Below are 18,372 nucleotides of genomic sequence, written 5' to 3'. Positions count from 1 at the left end.
AGCTTTGATTCAGAATTCTTAATGAGGGAGTACATTTGAGCTGAATATGTTCTGGACTCAACACCGACACTTGCTGTGATTCAATCTGTGTTACAAAACTCGCTGACATCAGAGAAACCAGCTGCAGTTTTACATGTTTGTCAGCAATTGTCTCCAGCAATGAAGTCATTATAAATCTGTTCTGAATTTTCCATGTGCTCCGTGTGCAAACTGTTACTCACCCTGTCACTGTTCTTGTATTTATCCCACTTCTTCACCATCTTCAGCCATTTCTCTGCTCTCTCAATCTCCTGCTGCTTCAGCTATGAAAGTAAAAGAAGCTGGTGAACAAAAACAACCTACTGCATGCATTTGTCCTGAAAGAAATGTGGCATTTGCCTCTTTACCTTCTCTTCATGTGCAGTTGGTGCCGGCAGCTCATCTTCACTGGCAGAATGAAGAGAAACAAATGATGAGATGCAACAAAACAGGGCAGAGTGGTACCAACCGGCATGACTTTACTTTGAAGACAGACTTACTGCATGAAGCCGAAACGGTCGATGACTTTGTAGATGCTGTAATCAGCATCCTCCCAGGGGTAGATCTCCACCCCGCCCTGCCTGCCCTGGAAACAGTAACAGGTATAAACTTACAAACTACAGTCTAGACAAATAGATACGCACATGTGTACAATTACTTACATAAACAAAAGGATCTTATTGTGCTGAAGCGCACCTGCCCTAAAGGAGGAACTACAAAGGCCCCAAAATGGAGTTTAAAGACTCTTGATGAGCCCAAGGTCCTACAGTATGGATATAGGTGCTCCTTACATGGGTCAGTTCTACATCTGGCCTGCATCTGGCCCATATAACACATGTAACCCATGTAAAGCCTGCCTCATTGCTTTTGGCCTGTGCCTGGCCTGGATACAGGACTTGCGAGTGCTGTGCCAAAAGAAGTCCAGATTAGGCCCCCATGTGTCTTCTATCTGGGTCCATGCACAAACCTTTGCACACAATCGTGTTTGTCGTTAGTTAGGGACGACGACAGGCATATTGTGATGCTCCTCTTCCTCTTTAATGCTACAGTTATTATTATTACAGGTATTACAGAACTAGCAGTAAGGTCTGGGGTTGATAAGCTGAAGTACTGTAGAAGTAGCAGAAACTAGTTCCTCCTGGGGCCACTTCAGGCTGTCTCCAAAAACAGTCAGTTAGACTGACGTGACACTGACTGATCACTAGAATTGCACCCTCTCATCCACAAATCATCACTTCTGCCTTAAAATAAATCATAGTTTGAGTCCAGAAATCTTTGATATACAGTGCTCCCTCGCTATAACGCAGTTCACCTTTCGCTGTTTCGCTGATTTTTTTGGTGCAATTTTGCATCCTTTTTTTTTTAAACAACACATTGTGTTCTGCGTCCTGATTGGCTGTAGACCATTGTAATCAATCTTGTGCCGTGTCTCCTGTACAGTACAGAACGTGTTCAGTTTGTCAAATTTACATAAATCTTTGATCCTAGCAGTGTGACTCTGCTGTACTGTAAGTTTGTAAGTTTTCTCCCCAACAAACACGACAATGTCGACGAAACGTTTTGCACCGTCAAAGGCTTCTGCGGTAGCACCCAACAGGCAGAGGAAGCTGCTAACCATCGCACAAAAAGACATGCTCATTCTTCTCGCTTCCTCCACTTCTGTACCATTGATTCATTATGTTGAATTCTCTGGCAGCTGCTCTATTCCCATGTTCTGGACCTGAAAACAGGGTTTGATCTTTGGCTTCATTCTATAATAATGGGCTTTTTTTTCTATGAAGGTTTGAACTTCTCTTCCACATCGAAAGGAGCCACCTGAGGTGGTTCGGGCATCTGACAAGGACGCCTGCTGGGCGCCTCCTGGGTGAGGTGTTCCGGGCATGTCCCACCATGAGGAGGCCCCGGGGCAGACCCAGGACACGCTGGAGAGATTATATCTCTCGGCTGGTCCCAGACAAGCTGGAGGAGGTGGCTGGGGAGAGGGAGGTCTGGGCTACTCTGCTTAGGCTGCTGCCCCCGCGACCCGGCCCCGGATAAAGTGGAAGAAGATGGATGGATGGTTTGAACTTTGTGTTTAAACAAGAGAGAAAAGTGTGAAAATGTCTGTCTGAGAAAAGTGTATAAAGGGAGTAGTGAGGGGTTTTACAGCTTTAAAACATCTATAATAATTGTAAAAAATAAAGTTGGCTATTTTGGGGATTTCACCTATCGTGGGTTATTTTTAATAACGCGATAAACGAGGGACGACTGTACAGTATTTTTTTAGAGCTTACTTTTGGAGTAGGGCTTTGCCCCTTGGAATCAATGCTTGAGGACCAAGCATGTCATGATCATGTTCATTAGGGTTCACATAAGCCACATTGCCATACTGTAAATCCTCTACATTTACAGTTTGCATTGGTACTTCGTGATATCACTAGTTGCCAGTTGGACATTTTTTAAAATACATCTATTTAAATATTTAAGCTTTACATCGCAGTCAAAAGCCAAAAAGTACACATGTGACTAACTAAATGAATAAAAGCACAGTATGAACATGGACAGAAAGCTCCACACACAAACCTCCTCCCCTAATCAAGTAAGCACTCAGTCTCTCTCAAATCAAATCAAATCAAATCACTTTTATTGTCACATCACATGTGCAGGCACACTGGCACAGCATATGCGAGTGAAATTCTTGTGTGCGAGCCCCACAAGCAACAGAGATGTGCAAACACAACAACACAAACGAGCAAAATACAAGAATGGCCAACCTGAAACTAATAAATATATGTACAATATATAATAGTGTATGCATTTCTGGATGTGTATACTAAATATTTTCCTACGTGTGTGTGTGTGTGTGTGTGTGTGTGTGTGTATACACATTTTTACAAATTAAATAGTAAAAAAATAAAATAAAATAAAATAATAATAATAATAATAAAATATATAAAATATACAGAGTTGAATATGTGCAAAACAAGTGGCATTTATATACAGTGTGGAGTGCTCCATAGTACAACTGTACATGACATGCATTTAGAATCTCCTTAAACCTGCACAAAGTTTAGAAGTAATGCTTTTATCATGGAAAATCCATTTGAGCAACAATTTGATCCCAGTGTTGACATAACACAGAGGGAACTAATCCTCAGACAGACAGCCTGAGAGGCTTCTCACTCCACTCGACTGTGGTTGGCTGCCTAACTGGAAAGCAGCCAATCAGCGAACCCAAAGAAAGTGTAAAGCTTCACCATGGCTGAGTCGGCTCTCTGAGCCTCAGAGGCCCTGCATGTGATGTCGGCGTCATCAGAGTGAGAGGACTAAAAATAATTTTACACCGAGGGCGTTTGGAGACACACAGTGTGTTACAGAAAGACATTAAAGCCAGAGAGATGGCTCTATTTGAATCGCACTCATTTAAATTTTGCTACGCTGATTCACTACAACTGAATCGAATTCACTAAATGAATGACTCACATCATTTGTAAGACACAATAAGATTTGATGGAGTGCATCAAAACACAAGAGCACCAGTGTCTACGGCTGCCTTATTTCACAGCACTAATGACTGTCAGGCCACTTTAAACCATTCGACACAACCCGACTACTCTGCCTTGTTTTCTTTCATCTTTTCTGAATGACACAGCTACTGTGAGTTACAGGTGCCAACAAACAGACAGCCGATCTTACCCTGATCGTACTTAGTGGTAGCATTTACTTACAGAAGTCAAGTGGTAAGAGCTAGCGATTAGCACTATGACCGCCTGCTTAACATTGTGTTGGTCCCCTTTTTGCTGCTAAAATAGCACTGTCCCATTGAGGCATTGACTCCACTAGACCCCTGTAGGTGTGCTGTGGTATCTGACACCAAGATGTTAGCAACAGAGTCCTGTAAGCTGTGAGGTGGGGCCCCCGTGGACTTGTTTGTCCAGCACATCCCAGAGATGCTCGAATGGATTGAGGGAAATCTGGAGTCCAAATCAACACCTCGCTGTGCTCCTCAAAGCTTCCTGAACACTTTTGCTTTCTGACAGGTTGCATTATCCAGCTGAATATTGTTTCCATGAAAGGGTGTACATGGTCTGCAAAAAAGCTTAGCTAGGCGGTACGAGTTGAAGTAACATCCACAATGATGAAGGTTTCCCAGCTGAACATCGCCCAAAGCATCACACTGCTTGCTTCCTCCAACACAACAAACAACACACACCCAGCCATCCATGTGATGTACAAGTGATTCATCAGATGAGGCCGATCTTCTTCCATTGTGCTGGGGTCCAGTTCCGATGCTCGCTTGCCCATTGCTGGCACTTTGGGCAGTGGACAGGAGTCAGGATGGGCAGCCTGACTGGTCTGCATCTATTCAGCCCCATTCGCAACAAACTGTGATGCACTGTGTATTCTATATATGCTTTAGTAGATGTTGGATCAGACCATATGGGCCAGCTTTTGTTCCCTGTGTACATCAGTGAGCCTTGGCTGCCCATGTCCCTGTCTCTGGTTCACCCCATTTCCTTCCTTGGACTACTTTTGATAGATGCTGACCACTGCAGGCATTGGAGATACTCTGACTTCGTTATTGAGCCGGCACAGTTCAGCCTTAGTCAAACTCTCTCAAATCCTTACATTCACCAGTTTTTCCTGCTTTTAAAGACAAAATGTTCACTTCTTAAATGCACCCACTAACAGATTCCACGAAGAAGAGATAATCAGTGTTATTCCTAATGTTTCACTAATTTCTCATTTTTAATGTTCTTAATTTTATACTTACCATACTGATAATGTTTAGAGCATCATTTTGGAGCTCTGGCTTCTTTTGAAAATAATGGCTTCTTTTGGCATCAAAAGAAGAATAATTTTGTTATCCATATATTCTTTTTCAAGATGATCATACACAGTGTCATTTATTTGAACTGTTCTTTTCCAGTTTGACTGTCCAGGGTACATCTTTAATCTTTTAAAAAATAAAACAAGAATTAGGCCCACAAGTTTGAACTTATTTTGACTTTTCTCTAATCCAAGTAAACCCACATTTTCAAATATATCTGTACATTATTATTTGGTTTAATGCCCCTTAGAAACCTGCCCCTCAAATATATGTTTTTGGTAGTCATCAACTAGCTTCTGCATTATTTTGGCTGGATATTTAATGACCCTTGTTGGCAGAATTGGTATATAAAAATTGTTGTTTTCCTGGCACAGAACTGGCGTTTAAGCACAGCCCACAAATTTAAAATAGGGTTGAGTTTGGGGCATTGGGAAGACCATTCCAGAAACTCAATGGGCCATTTCTAAACAGGTGCAGATCATCGGTTCAAAGAATTGTATGTAAAGACAAAATTGATTAGGATGTTCAGGAACAAACCAGGAACCAACAAGATCAAGCCTACCAAGAGCTGGAAACTGCTGGAAGGCCAGTGTTGCTGTCCACAGTCCACTGACCTTCCAGCTTTTTACGCTACCACGGACTAAGAAAGAGTGTCGACCAAAGAAAAAGTCCATGCTTATGAAATTAATAACTTCAGGTTCAACTGAAATTTGCAGTTGTCCACATGGACAAGCCAAAAGCCTTCTGGGGAAAAGCTTTAAGACTGAGCTATTCAACCACAATGACAAGAGATATGTTTAGAAGAATAAAGGTTAGGCTTTCAAACCATGGATAGAATAATGAAGAACATAGACAAATATTAGTTGTGTTTTCGAACTTCAGAGCTGCCTCCTGATGAAATCAAAAGAATTTTGAAATCGTTCCCACATTCTGCTGCAGCCAGGTTTGACAGAGAAACACTAAATCTCTTAAAAGCAACAAATTACTGCAATTCAGATTAGCACAATAGCTAAATTAGAGTATCGCCTGGGGTTGTCGAGTGGCAAACACTGTGTGGAAAATGCTGTCCCTGCAGGTCAGTGTCAACTCAATTACTGCACAGTTTGTCACAGATGTTGCTATGGCTAAAAAGCTCAAACCCCTCCATTGCCATCCTTTCACTGCAAGCCGCTGAGCTAAATTTAACCTGTGGCATCACCAACCCCACCCGGCCCCAGCTCAGCTCTGCATCAGCACATTTACCACTCTGACCAAAGCTCCTTTTCTATGTTACAGCTTGAGAAGCTTTCCTACTTACAACAGCTTTTTTTAAAGCACGAACACTTGTGCAATCATAATAAAACAATTATTCAAACTGAGAAAATCAAAGCATTGATATGTTTTTTAAAAAAAAGTCAGTTTTGCCTTGCTCCAACGCTTTAGGCTAAGGTAGGGTTATGGTTACCACCTATGATGATGTGGTCATGAGGAGTTATATTTCCCAGTAATGGTGAGAGAAAGTAGTGTTTTTTTGATTTTTTTAAGAACCATGGTGACAGAGTGCTGAGGATTGCCACAAACATGCACCTCTGCAGTGACTGTTTTACATTTCAATACATTATTAACAAGCTAGCTAGTAGGGGTGGGGGGAAAAAATCGATACTGTTTAGTATCGTGATATTTTGTTTGCTAATAATGTATCGATACAGGGACAGCAGAAATCGATATTTTGTTACAAACAATTTTTTCGTGGACTGGAACATGCTCCGACTTCAGAGCATGTTGATCCTTTTTCTGAGCAAGAATCCTGACATTCCTTCACTGTCCAAATTTGTTTAACTTTTTTTTTGGCAGCAATAAACATGACAGTTGACTTATTTTAATTTAAGACATGTTTTATTTTAATTAAGTTTAAAACTTTTTTATTTAGTATAAAATTATATTTTGTTTTAATTTACTTTCAAATTCTTCAGTTGCTGAAGGGGCTGCATAGTTTTCATAAATTGCATAGTTCAGAATAGCTATAATTGTACCAGATGGTTGCATTCAGTTAAGTTGGACTAGACTGTAATACAAACCGTTCAGTTTGTCAACAATAAAACTGACTGAAATGAGAGAAAGACTGAGTGTGAGACTTTGATATTAGATAAAATTAATATTGATAAAGTTTACCTTTATATACAGAATTTGAATATCGCAAAATATTTTAAAAAATTGCAATAATATCGTATCGTGCGTTAAGTATTGTGATAATATCGTATCGTGAGTTGTATGGTGATTCCCACCTCTACTAGCTAGCTCCAAATATGTTAACTTTTCGCTCAGAAAAAAACCAAGATGGCTACATGCAAAAAGCTAAACTCAAAACTGTAGTCAGCGATAGGGCAGCGCAATATGGCAAAATATATTTGTCACGATATATATTTGAAAACTTGCGATAACAATATAACTGACGATATAATTGACGCGAGACGAAGTACTTTACAACTCCACAACTTTATTAGTGCAAAAAACCCTAAAACATTGATTTATTTTCACTTAAACAAGCAGCTGTTTATATTAGTTTAGTTCATTAGTTAGTTCCCCCCAACGTTTGCTACTTGTGTCATAAGGCATGCAGCTATTTAAAGCTACGCTGATTATTTGTTGAATCAGCTTCTTTGGTCTCACCACCACGCTAGTTGAAGCGGACGCCTCTTCACGTGCTTTAACAGCTTTGTTGTACTCCAACAAGCGCTTCTGTTTCAAATGATGAAACGTGTTCTGCCAGGTGTGTATGAAAACAAAGCCACTGCGCATGCGCATTTTACCCATATTCTATCGCGATATTTCATTTTCTTATCTTTCTTAACATTGTACCGGTACTACCGTGAACGGTATAATATGGCCCAGCCCTAGTCAGCGACTCGATAGATAACATTTAGGTGGCTACACCGGTCGTTCATATGAAAGTCCATGGTCAAGACTTTTTACTGTAGACATGAAGCCTGATTTTGCTTCCTGGATAAAAGAATGATTTCCAGTTTCTTGCTCAGACTGAAGAATAGGTGGATCATTAAATTCCCAAAGCCGAGGTATCTGGATCATTAGCAGGACTCTAAAACCTGTACTACATGTGCACAGTGGATGGCTTTCTTCTCAGTCCATTGAAGACTAATCAAGAGGAAAGGATGTAATGAATCATGTCTGTTTAGTTTTTAATGGCTGCTTTTAATGTTAGTTTCCACTGCAGTCACAATCAATATCTGTGGTCTTCGTTCTCCGAGACATCGCACCGCAGGCATAAACATATTATTACACAACATGTTATTAATGCACTTTGCCAGCATACTCACATCCACCCACACACATACACGCTTGTTGTCCTCCACACATGCAGAAATGTGCTGCACACAAAGCAAACACAAGAAGACATTTGAATTTTTGTCCTTTTGTGTTTTTGTTAAGCCCAAAATGAACCATGTGAGAACTCTTCTTCCAAGACACGAACGAAAACACAAGTGACAATGTAAACTCACCGTAGCATACTTCAAGATGATATCAGCTCGTTCTTCTGCGATTAGACTCTCGATGTCTTTCTTCATGTCAATATCTATGGAAAAAAGGAAGAGCAAGATTTGCATAAACTAGAGAAAACAACAACTGACGATGAAAAAAATAACACGGCTAGATGTGACTAACAGCACGATGAGCTGGTATACCTGAAGCATGCTTTGGTTTTAAAGAGAATAAACACATCAGTAGATGGTTGCCTTGGATTTAGTAGAACAATATCATAGTGGGGCTTTAAAATATCAGCTGCAAAACTGCACCAGAAACGTGCTAAAGCAGCGGTCCCCAACCTTTTTTGCACCACGGAGTCGCGGATGAATACAATAAAATAAAACCAGTACCAGAAAAAAGAAGATTTATTCATAACACACAAGAAAAGACCCAGGGAAACAGAGTTAACAATAAAAATGCTAAAATAATCATAAAAACAGATAAAACCCCTGAAAACCATACATTTCTCAAGTCTCGTGGCCTGGTACCGGTCCGTGAGTTGTTTGGTACCGGTCCCTGGCCTGGGGGTTGGGGAACGCTGGTCTATAGGACTGAACAAGCTCGGTAAAGACGTGGTAATTAATTTAGTGATCTGAAAACAGGTTCTGGTGAGTGTACTGTGCATTTGTCTGTCAGCTGGATTGAAGAGCTGTGTGAAGGTGTAAAAGTATAAGTGCTCATATACAGGCGCACCAAGGCCCTGTGCCAAACTGTGACATGACAAGGCCTGTTTAAAGAGCAATACATACTCTTCTAACTTATACAGCCTCTAGTACTAATAAGTAATAGTAATAAGAAAACAATACAGTACATTTCATAATTTGACTTAAATCCAATAAACGGGAGCCACCGAGAAAATGTTCCCTCTCTGTTTCATGAAACTGAGCATAACAAAGTCACGCTTATCTGCAGGTCAGTGATTTATGGCCCCCCGTCGAATGATTTAGGAAGTAATAAAAGTTAATGGCAGTTATCATTTTGATGACTATCATAAAATTATGATATTTTATAACTCAGTAATAATCAATAATCCGATGCCCAAAAATATGTGATCATGAAAATATGGCGATGGATGAGGATGATGAAGAGGTGGTTTGAGACAGAAACGAAAACTGTGGAATATTCATATTTTTGTGCTGTTGTCATTTTAAGCCAAAAAGTTTACTTTTTTAGACAAAAAAATGTTCCCTTGGCAGAAACCTGTGTGTGTGTGTGTGCGTCTGTGAAACTGTGTTAAACCACAGTAAAAAGGTTGTTTTTGGTAAAGCCAGTGCTTTTGTAAAGATGGGGAGAGTTGGAGGCTGCGTGCCCCGATGGATACATTTTGTTTGTTTAATCCAAAAAAGTTAGACTTACAAACGCTCCGCCTCAGCGTGAGACCGTCGTACCGAAGCGAGAGCGATGTTTTATGTGGAAAAACGCCTGAATGTGGTGAGGAGACCAACAACACTGGTAAAGTTGTGGGGCAGCTGGTAAGGACTTTCTGCAGCATCTGCAAAGCTGTCTTGGTTGGTTTTAAAAAAAAACGCGCTTTACTCGTCAGAAGGCCGTAAATACAGCTCATTGGTCAGATCAAAACCGTCCTTAGTGGCTGAAGCGAGAGCCTGCCTTTCTAAAATTGCTTTATTGATCAGTGGTTTTTCTCATTGGTAAAAGCGAAGGCCACCTCTGTTTTAAATGGTTTCATTGGTGGATCGGGGAGGAGCTCCATCTTGCACCGTGAATCAGAGAGAATTTCACCCACACTGACCAAACTGTGCAAAGTCACACCTGACTCTCTCGGGGTCTCACGCTGAGGTGGAGCATGACTATATACTGATGTTCATCATCAAACAAAGCAGCAGAGGTATTAATCCAGCTTAATCTGCATCCTCTGTTTGGCTCTACACCAGTGACAGACCTGGAGTGATGATCCGGACACATTGCAGGACAACGCAAATCATCTGGATTAGGGAAAACCCCAAAGCGGGATTATGCAGTGAAAATCTGTGTTTGTCAAAGCCTGAACAAAGAGAAACAAAGAGCTTTGAGGAGCCAAACAGCAGACGTGCAGAAGTGCGGACACGTAACACTGATGGCTCCTTCTTGGTTTAAAAAGTCCACAAAAAGGATCCACCTTAAGAGTGTAGCTCTGATATTTAGACAAAATGCCACACTGTAGTGTCACACTGTAGCAACAGAATTTACTTTACTTTATATTTGAGTCCATTTGACCTCCTTGTGTCCTGTTGAGTTTCTATAAACAAATGACACAGAGAGCAAACTGAGCGTCTGACTATGCAAAGTGAACTGAATGTATGTTTTTACCCAGTAGGTAGCAGGATGCTACCTTTCTGCTGTGTTGCTGTTGTCTGAAGACAAATCTTTCCCGTCTGTTCTAAGATGGTGGCTTGTAACCAAAAAACGTTTAACGACTTTCATCTAGAGGCTACCAAGGAATGGGCACTGAAGCTTTAAATATGAGCTGTCCTCTGAAACATATGGCAGCGGCTGCATGTGGTCAGCGTACTAAATCACAGACGAGCTCTGGCAGGAGACCCAGCACAAAGGGTGGAGACCCAACCTAGGAGAGGGAACAGAGACGGGACTGCACCCTTTCACACTACCTGACTGATGAACATGTACTCTGCCTTTGCAGGCTGTGTTTTACTCTCGGAATACACGCTGAGCTTTATTTAATAAACCTCCGAGTGGAGACTTGGGAGCTGGACTTGAACCAAGTTTTTTGCTGAAGTGGTTCATGGTCGGAGGTAGGATTGTTGAAAGTGGGAAATGAGTCACATTTTGCCCTCTGCACATTTAAGTTACTGCGGGTGCATAAAGTGTTTGGTTGCATCGGCTAATTTTAATGTCATAAGCCCAGTTTCACAAATGAAACTAGCTAAGATTACTCTATCAGGATACGTACTGAATCAAAACATATTAACACATTAAGTCATATTCATTATTAAAGAAGTGGTGTGTTCATTTAATATCATGTGGAGGAGTTTAAACTCTTTTTTGTCAAATTGAATTTTTTTTTATTCTGACCTCCAAATCTTTAGACAACAATATAAAAAAATGACATATTCTGATTGGATTAGGCTTGTAACTGATGACGACTTCAATCTCACAGGTTTAACACGGAGCTGTTATTCCTGTTTAGAGTGTCGTGCTTCTTCCTTGGATTCCTCTAGATTCGCTTGTCTAGTTTATATATTTTTTTCTCAACCTACAATCATATTTATTCAACTTTCACTTCATATTATACAGAAAACTATTAGCTATAAACTACTACTAATTTTTTTTTTTCTGATGATCTAACCTCTGTTCACTAATTATCTGTGCTGATGTCTGGATGTCTCAAAACCTGAGACATTTAGAACTGAAGGCAAACTTGAGACAAAGTTTCAAGTCAGAAACCTTAGTGTCATTTGGACAGCGATCTCACTTTTGATAATGATAGCAATAAGGTCACCAGGCCAAGTTCCAACCAAAATGTAACAAATGTTCTGTAATATTCTAAACTGCAGATCTTTTAACTATTTCTAGATCAAAGTGTGCAGACGTTGATTTCGGTAAGTGTGGTCCTGTTCTTTGGAAGTGTGTGTGTGTGTGTGTGTTAACTTGCATTTTATTTCTTTGTAAAGTTTACTTTGGGTTTTTTCCCTGCCTTAAAACAATACAAACCTACACAGGTCTAATGTTTGTGTTTAGTGTGTTAAGCACATAGAGTTTGAACTGTAATGGTCACTGCCAAAATCTGAGGTTTGGACTTTTACATAAACTGAATATCCATCCGTCCCCGGGTACTTTATGTTGACTGGGAGCCCTGTGGTTAAAAACTTCCTGGTGGACCACAAGCCTGGGAATTTGATCAAATGCCATTTAATTTAGGAGTAAGCATCATTGGAGCTCTAAAGAGAAGGAGAGAGTGAGAGAGAGAATTCCAACACAAAGTGAGTACAGCAGGACATACTTAAATGTTTTGTAACTGAATGACTCAGGTTCCTGTGCAGTTACTTGAATTACTAAAGATAAAGAACACCCAGTGAATTAGGGATTTTTTTTTTTAGCCCTTGGTGGTCTGGAGCCTACTCTCGATGATTCTCTCTGAAGACTGTAAAACATTAGCTAATCAAGTACAATGGAATCATTGCACTTTGTTGATCTTTTTCATTGGTTTCAAACTGGATAAATAAAACTTTTACATCTTCCCAGCGAAACCTCACAAACAGAATCTCTTTTTTTCTGTGCTCCAGAAAAATTAAAACATGTACAATGATTAGAAAAAATATTCATGTACTCAGTATTCAAGAACTGGCATACATTGGTTCAATTTAAGACCTAACCGCTGTGTTGTGTTTGTGCTTACTAATATGCATCACATGTGAGTTACTGCGCAGAATGTGTATCAGTGAGTGAGGCAGTTATTAAGCCAATAAAGACTTAATAAGACCCACAAATGTTGCGAAAACTATGTGAGACTCAGAGAGTACAATGTTACGGGTTATCATTTCAGGACAAACAGGAGTAGCAGAAACACGCCAGTATAATAAAGCGTAATGAATATCTGAGCAGTGCTTCTGCTTTCAGCTGTCAGGAAAAATGTTGAATAACTTCGCTGTATTCTCGAAGCTCCCCCAGCAGGCCCGAGAGCTGCTGCCGCTGCCTTCAGTGTCTCCATCCCAGACACACGCAGGGCCAGGCTGCTGAAGGATGCTGCCCACGGTGTGGACGTGTTTCGCTGACATCAGGACCTTTGTAGCGGCTCAAAGTGTCATTTAGCGCTGGTAAACAAACCCACAGCCTCCGATAGTACGAGCCGCGCGCGATGCTGTGATTTGACACCATTCTACAGCCTCGCGCGAGACCTCGTTTTTATTCATTATTATTACTCCACAGAGAATAAGAAACAAATCTGGGGCATGGCTACAAAGAAACAAATACGCTTGTAATTACCTTGATCCTCTGGTGTATTCCTGCGCTATCCGTGCAGTTACCGCTCCGTTTGCTTTGGGCATTCTCTGCTGAAATTGCAGCTGCAGCAGAACAAGCCACCAGGCTGGTAACAATAGCCTCCCCCTCCGTCAATCCATGGGTTACCATCAGACACAGCACACACATACGCGCACACAGGAGCACACGGACGGGACAGAAACCCTCCAGGTCCGCGATCCAAGCAGCGGCAGCGGAGAAGACGCACTGAGCAGGCGCCGATCGTCAGCCGTGTGTGAGCTGTAAACCAAAGAAACAGAACCTCCGACAACAGCTGTCCCGGTGGAGACGCAAACACCAGCATAGAAGCAGTAACTGGGCTTTCTGCTGCCGACATCTGCTGGAAAAACACTGCAGTGCAGGGATGGAGCCAGAGAGGTATGGAGCGCCGAGAGTGCCAGAATGAAATAACTGCGTGCAGTTCATCAAAAGTGTCATTGATCTAGTCAAGTTGGAAATACATAAACAATAAATACATATTATTAATTAATTAAAATAAATATATTAAATGCATAATTAATTTCATTTAACATAATTATTTGATGGTGCCTGCATCTGCATCATAAAATAATTAATAAATAATATTTTTTATTGCTCATCATCAGATGATACCCAACATCTGATTGGCTACCCTGCACAGAAACGCAAGACAGACTCACTCGGATTCACTCGGGCCGTATCTAACTGGTTTGATTTGTTTGTTCCTGAAGCTTCATGACTGGATAGTTTTAGTGCCTGACCGGACAGAAACATTTAGAGCAGTGTGTTGATGCTGTTCATTGATATGCTGAAGAGCGACGTCAAGCAGAGAAATGATTAAAATGCCCGTTTTTAATTTTTCTCAACTGGAATTGAAAGTTTTGGAAATGTACTAATAAAAATACAATATAAAATATTAATAATAAAAATAATATTCTTGTTGCATATGTACCCTCTCTCCTCCCCAACACGTGGACCAATCTCATTTAAACGTTGCACGAACATCATCACACATACAGCCTAAATACACAGTTACACAAATCATGCGTTTGGGTCTCCACCTGAAGGTTGTACTTGCTAATGTAATGATGTAAAAGAATGAACATGGTTTTGTCGTGGTTAAATTCCTGTCAAACTTGGGATCGCAACCATGGGTTTATTTTGAAAGATTCGATTTTAAAAGTCTGCTACTGGTAAACTGGTTTTCCCTAATCTTATCCCGTTAGTGGCAATGAAGCTTTTGCTGTGGTAAGTTCTTCCTCAGTCCGCCCTGACTGAACATGAGTTTAAAACATATTTGAAAATCCTCATTGAGGTTAACATGGCAGTGCATTAACAGCATGAACTGCCCATACAGTAGCATCTGAGTAGATTTCAGTTTTATGATCTTGTTTTGAAATTAATGGTTTAGACGGTAGGAAAAATGGACACGCTGAGCTAGCGGCTAACAGCTAGAGGAGACTGTCGTGTCTAATAATTTGAAACTTCTCTTGATAGTTTGGGCGGAATCCTGTTGCTGGAAACCCATGGTTACTCATGTCCCATGTTATTGCAGAGACCCACAAAAGGGGAATAAACCACGCCTGAGCTCTACCCATCTCGAGTCCAGAGAGTTTTACTCATACACAGTGTTGGGACTAACGCGTTATTAAGTAACACGTTACAGTAACTACGTTATTATTGTGGTAACGAGCACGGTAACTAGTTATTATGCCAAAACCGGGAACGCGTTAGTCGTTACTGGGATTTAGATAGGCTCGTTACTCGTTACTTCGTGTGGTGGCTATCGCGGAGCTTCCACAGATTCAATAACATTAGCAAGTGGTGGAGGCCAGCAGGTGGATGAAGGAAAAGGGACGCAGGAGGAGGAGAGACCCGAAGCAGCCGCTCGTCCGAGAGTGTCAGGTGAACTGAACTTCAGGTAAGAAGTTATGACCTGCAGTCTATCTGGGTCAGATATGAACCAAGTTTAGTTGGAGTTTATTTTCGTTATGCTGACTTTTTCGTACTGCGTGCTAGCTAGCATGACGGAGTTTCTATACAGCTGGGTGGGTGCTATGTTACTAATGTTGAACTTTATTTTGTTCAGAGAAAATATTACGCGTTTCTTATTGAGGTGAAAAGGAACATTTTGTCCTGGACTTCAGCTACAATGACAAAGACACAAAGCTGGAGTTATTCTGTGTTTACGCTGCAGCTGTCTCTTCTTCTCTCATTCTCTCCCCCTCCCTCTCCTGTTTCTACTTCAATCATGAAACTGATCAATGATCAGCTGATCGGCTTTTCTCTCTTGTTTATTTATCGCCCACTTCGTGCCAGAAAGAGGAAACCAGCGGATGTCGCGCTAAACAACAGCAGCACTTTTAAGCTTGATCAGCTGTTGTTAGAATTTATTTAATATTAATTTCTAGTATCAGCTGATGTTTGCTGGAGCCACAGCTGTAAAAGCTGCTGGTCATGATATGGTTTGGTTATCTGGTGAGAGGGAAACATGAAGATGAAACCAGGAGATGTCCTTACTGGATCATCAGAGCTGTGATGGAGAAACAGGTTCACCTTTTAGGTGACATGAATGAGTTGAAGGGAAGTTATGAACTGTTTCTGAGAGACAAATAACACCAGGATCCTTTTCTAAGCAGCTGACAGCTGGTAACTGTGCAGGTGCGGGTCTAGCAAAGTGTTGCCAGGGGTCCATGTAGGGCATTAAAAGGGAAAGGGGGGCACAAGGAAATACTTTCTTATTCTCATTTAAAATGTCTCACTTTTAAAAAAATAATTATCTGAGTCTTGCAACAAACAATGGATAGATTGATGCATATATACCATCAGAACAGTGTACATCACTGTGTGTTTATTTTCATTCAAAGGCTTTATGATTTTTCCTATAATGGTGGGCTGGTCTCTAGTCAAAATGCCCGGGACGATTTTTTTGTCCCAGTCCAGCCCTGTATGCAGCTCATCTGCAGTCTGGTGTTACCTACATCTTCCTATTCAGAAGGCAGAATTTCCGAGTTCTGAGTACAATCGAAAGCACCACGACTGCAGTTTTTGTGTTGGATGTAAAAAGCAGGCTAGGATAGAACCAGGCGCTGGATTTCTCTCGTGGAAATGTGCACATTATTTTTTCCTTTCTATTGGTAGGTGGCACAGTGCACTTGTGGCAAGTAGAAGACTGGCAATCTTGCTGGGTATCCAGTTACGGAAGCAACACATTAACAAGAGAATTCTGAGTAAAACTAAAGTTACTTTCCCTAGTAACTAGTTACTCTGAAAGTAACGAGTAACTTGAAGTAACTGAGTTACTTTTGATAGGAGTAACTAGTAATGTAACTAAGTTACTAATTTAAAGTAACTTACCCAACACTGCTCATACAGCACCGGGCATAGAGACTGTGTGGGTGGTCATAAAGGGATGGACACAGTCAGCAACGATACTCAGGTAAGCTGTGCTCAGTGGTACTAAGAGATCCAAATTATGTCAAGAAAATGTCCATCATTACACCAGGAGCAGCAGGAAGGAGTCACGCTGTTTACACTAAATTCTGGCCCTGCCATAAATGTCACAGCAGACATCAGGACTCCTCAGACCAGGCAATGTTTTTGCAATATTCTGCTGAGCCCCTGAGAGCTGTAGCCTGGGTTTCCTGTCCTTAACTGAAAGGAGTGGCACCAGATATGGTCTCTGGCTGCTGTAGCCCATCCGTTTCAAGGTTCAATGTGTTCAGAGATGCTCTTCTGCATAGCTTGGATGTACAGAGGCATTTCTGAGTTACTGTTGCCTTCTTATCAGCTTGATGCAGCCGAGCCCTCTCCTTTGACCTCTGGCATCAAAAAGCCGTTTTCACCCAGAGAACTGCTGCTCACTGGATATTTCCTCCTTCTCAGATCATTCTCTGTAAACCCTACAGAGGTCATGTGGAAAAACTCAGTAGATCAGCAGTTTCACACTCAAAGTCACTTAAATCACTCTTCTTTCTCATACTGATGCTTATTTTGTTCTTCAGCAGGTTACCTTGAACATGTTTGTATCCCCAGAGGCACTGAGTTTCTGCTACATGACACAGAATCAGGTTTTCATTCATTCTTTCCTGTTCTTGAATGAGTCTTTGGTGCTTTGTGTTCACTCTGAGAGCAAAATCAAATATGTGTTGTAAATATCTGAGGTTGTTAATGAAACAACAGCAGCAGACAAGAAGGAATCTCCAAGAGCGTAAACATTAAGGCCAGTAAGGCCAAAGCCATGTCACAAATGTCCACCAGCACCAAAATGTAGCAGCTTCTTCTTTTGCACATGCTCCACCTCTCAGCTGAGTTCATTGATTTTTGTTCTTGGTTTTTGTGTAGTTCTGCTGACAGGGAGCTTTAGAAATGACACCAAAAACAATCTCATGTCACATTTTTATTAGTTCAACAGACATCTACACTGATGTGTTACTCACAACTGCACTGGACTGTATTCACATGGCTGTGCCTTTGTGTGTGAGCTTTGCTGCATTCTGAGTAAACATCTTGTGATTAAGAGATGCAACAACCTCAGCAAATATCCAACATGCTTCTACCTAACTATTAATTAGAAGCACATCTAACCAGCCCAAGAAAATAAATGGGCTCGTTCACTGAGTAAATAAAATACTCTTTGATGTCCACAGGGTGGCAGTGTTGTCCTCTGTGTTTTCAATGATTTGCATAACAGTCACGTGGACACCCAAAACCATCTGCATGTAGGCTTTCTGGATATACAGTATTGTATGTATATGTATGTATATGTATGCAATGCCACTTCACAACTACAATTGCCTCAAGTTGCTTTATTATGAGGACTACATAATGAGGTTTTGCCTCCTTTTAATGTCACTGAGAGTGCACATCCTAAATACTGTAACATTAAGACGTGGAGTGTGTGTCTGAGGTGTCAGCCTACTAAGGATGACAGCTGGGTTCACATATATGTCCTGATTCTACTGTTTAATAAAACAGGCACTGGATTGAAAAACAAAATAAATAAATTAAAACCAGTCGCAGTAGCTCCACTCGAATGCTCCACCACTGCTAACTGAATAAATACA

General features: G+C 41.0%; 1 protein-coding gene across 1 annotated transcript in view; it reads right to left on the bottom strand.

Annotated features, from left to right (window-relative positions):
* Window positions 1-13,611, bottom strand: part of LOC309707550 (USP6 N-terminal-like protein) — a 28,044-nt gene extending 14,433 nt beyond the window's left edge. The window contains exons 1-5 of the mRNA XM_082534944.1: window positions 13,292-13,611; window positions 8,326-8,399; window positions 519-604; window positions 387-426; window positions 222-302 (exon numbers count right to left, since the gene is read on the bottom strand). Coding sequence (XP_082391070.1) covers window positions 222-302; window positions 387-426; window positions 519-604; window positions 8,326-8,391 — 273 coding nt within the window. The 5' untranslated portion in view covers window positions 8,392-8,399; window positions 13,292-13,611. The remainder of the gene's footprint in view (window positions 1-221; window positions 303-386; window positions 427-518; window positions 605-8,325; window positions 8,400-13,291) is intronic.
* Window positions 13,612-18,372: the final 4,761 nt, after the last annotated feature.

The sequence above is a fragment of the Aulonocara stuartgranti genome, assembly GCF_965226115.1.
Source record: "Aulonocara stuartgranti genome assembly, chromosome: 1".
Taxonomy (NCBI): domain Eukaryota; kingdom Metazoa; phylum Chordata; class Actinopteri; order Cichliformes; family Cichlidae; genus Aulonocara; species Aulonocara stuartgranti.
The sequence above is the reverse complement of the archived record's forward strand: the minus strand, read 5'-3'. Positions and strand labels throughout refer to the sequence as shown.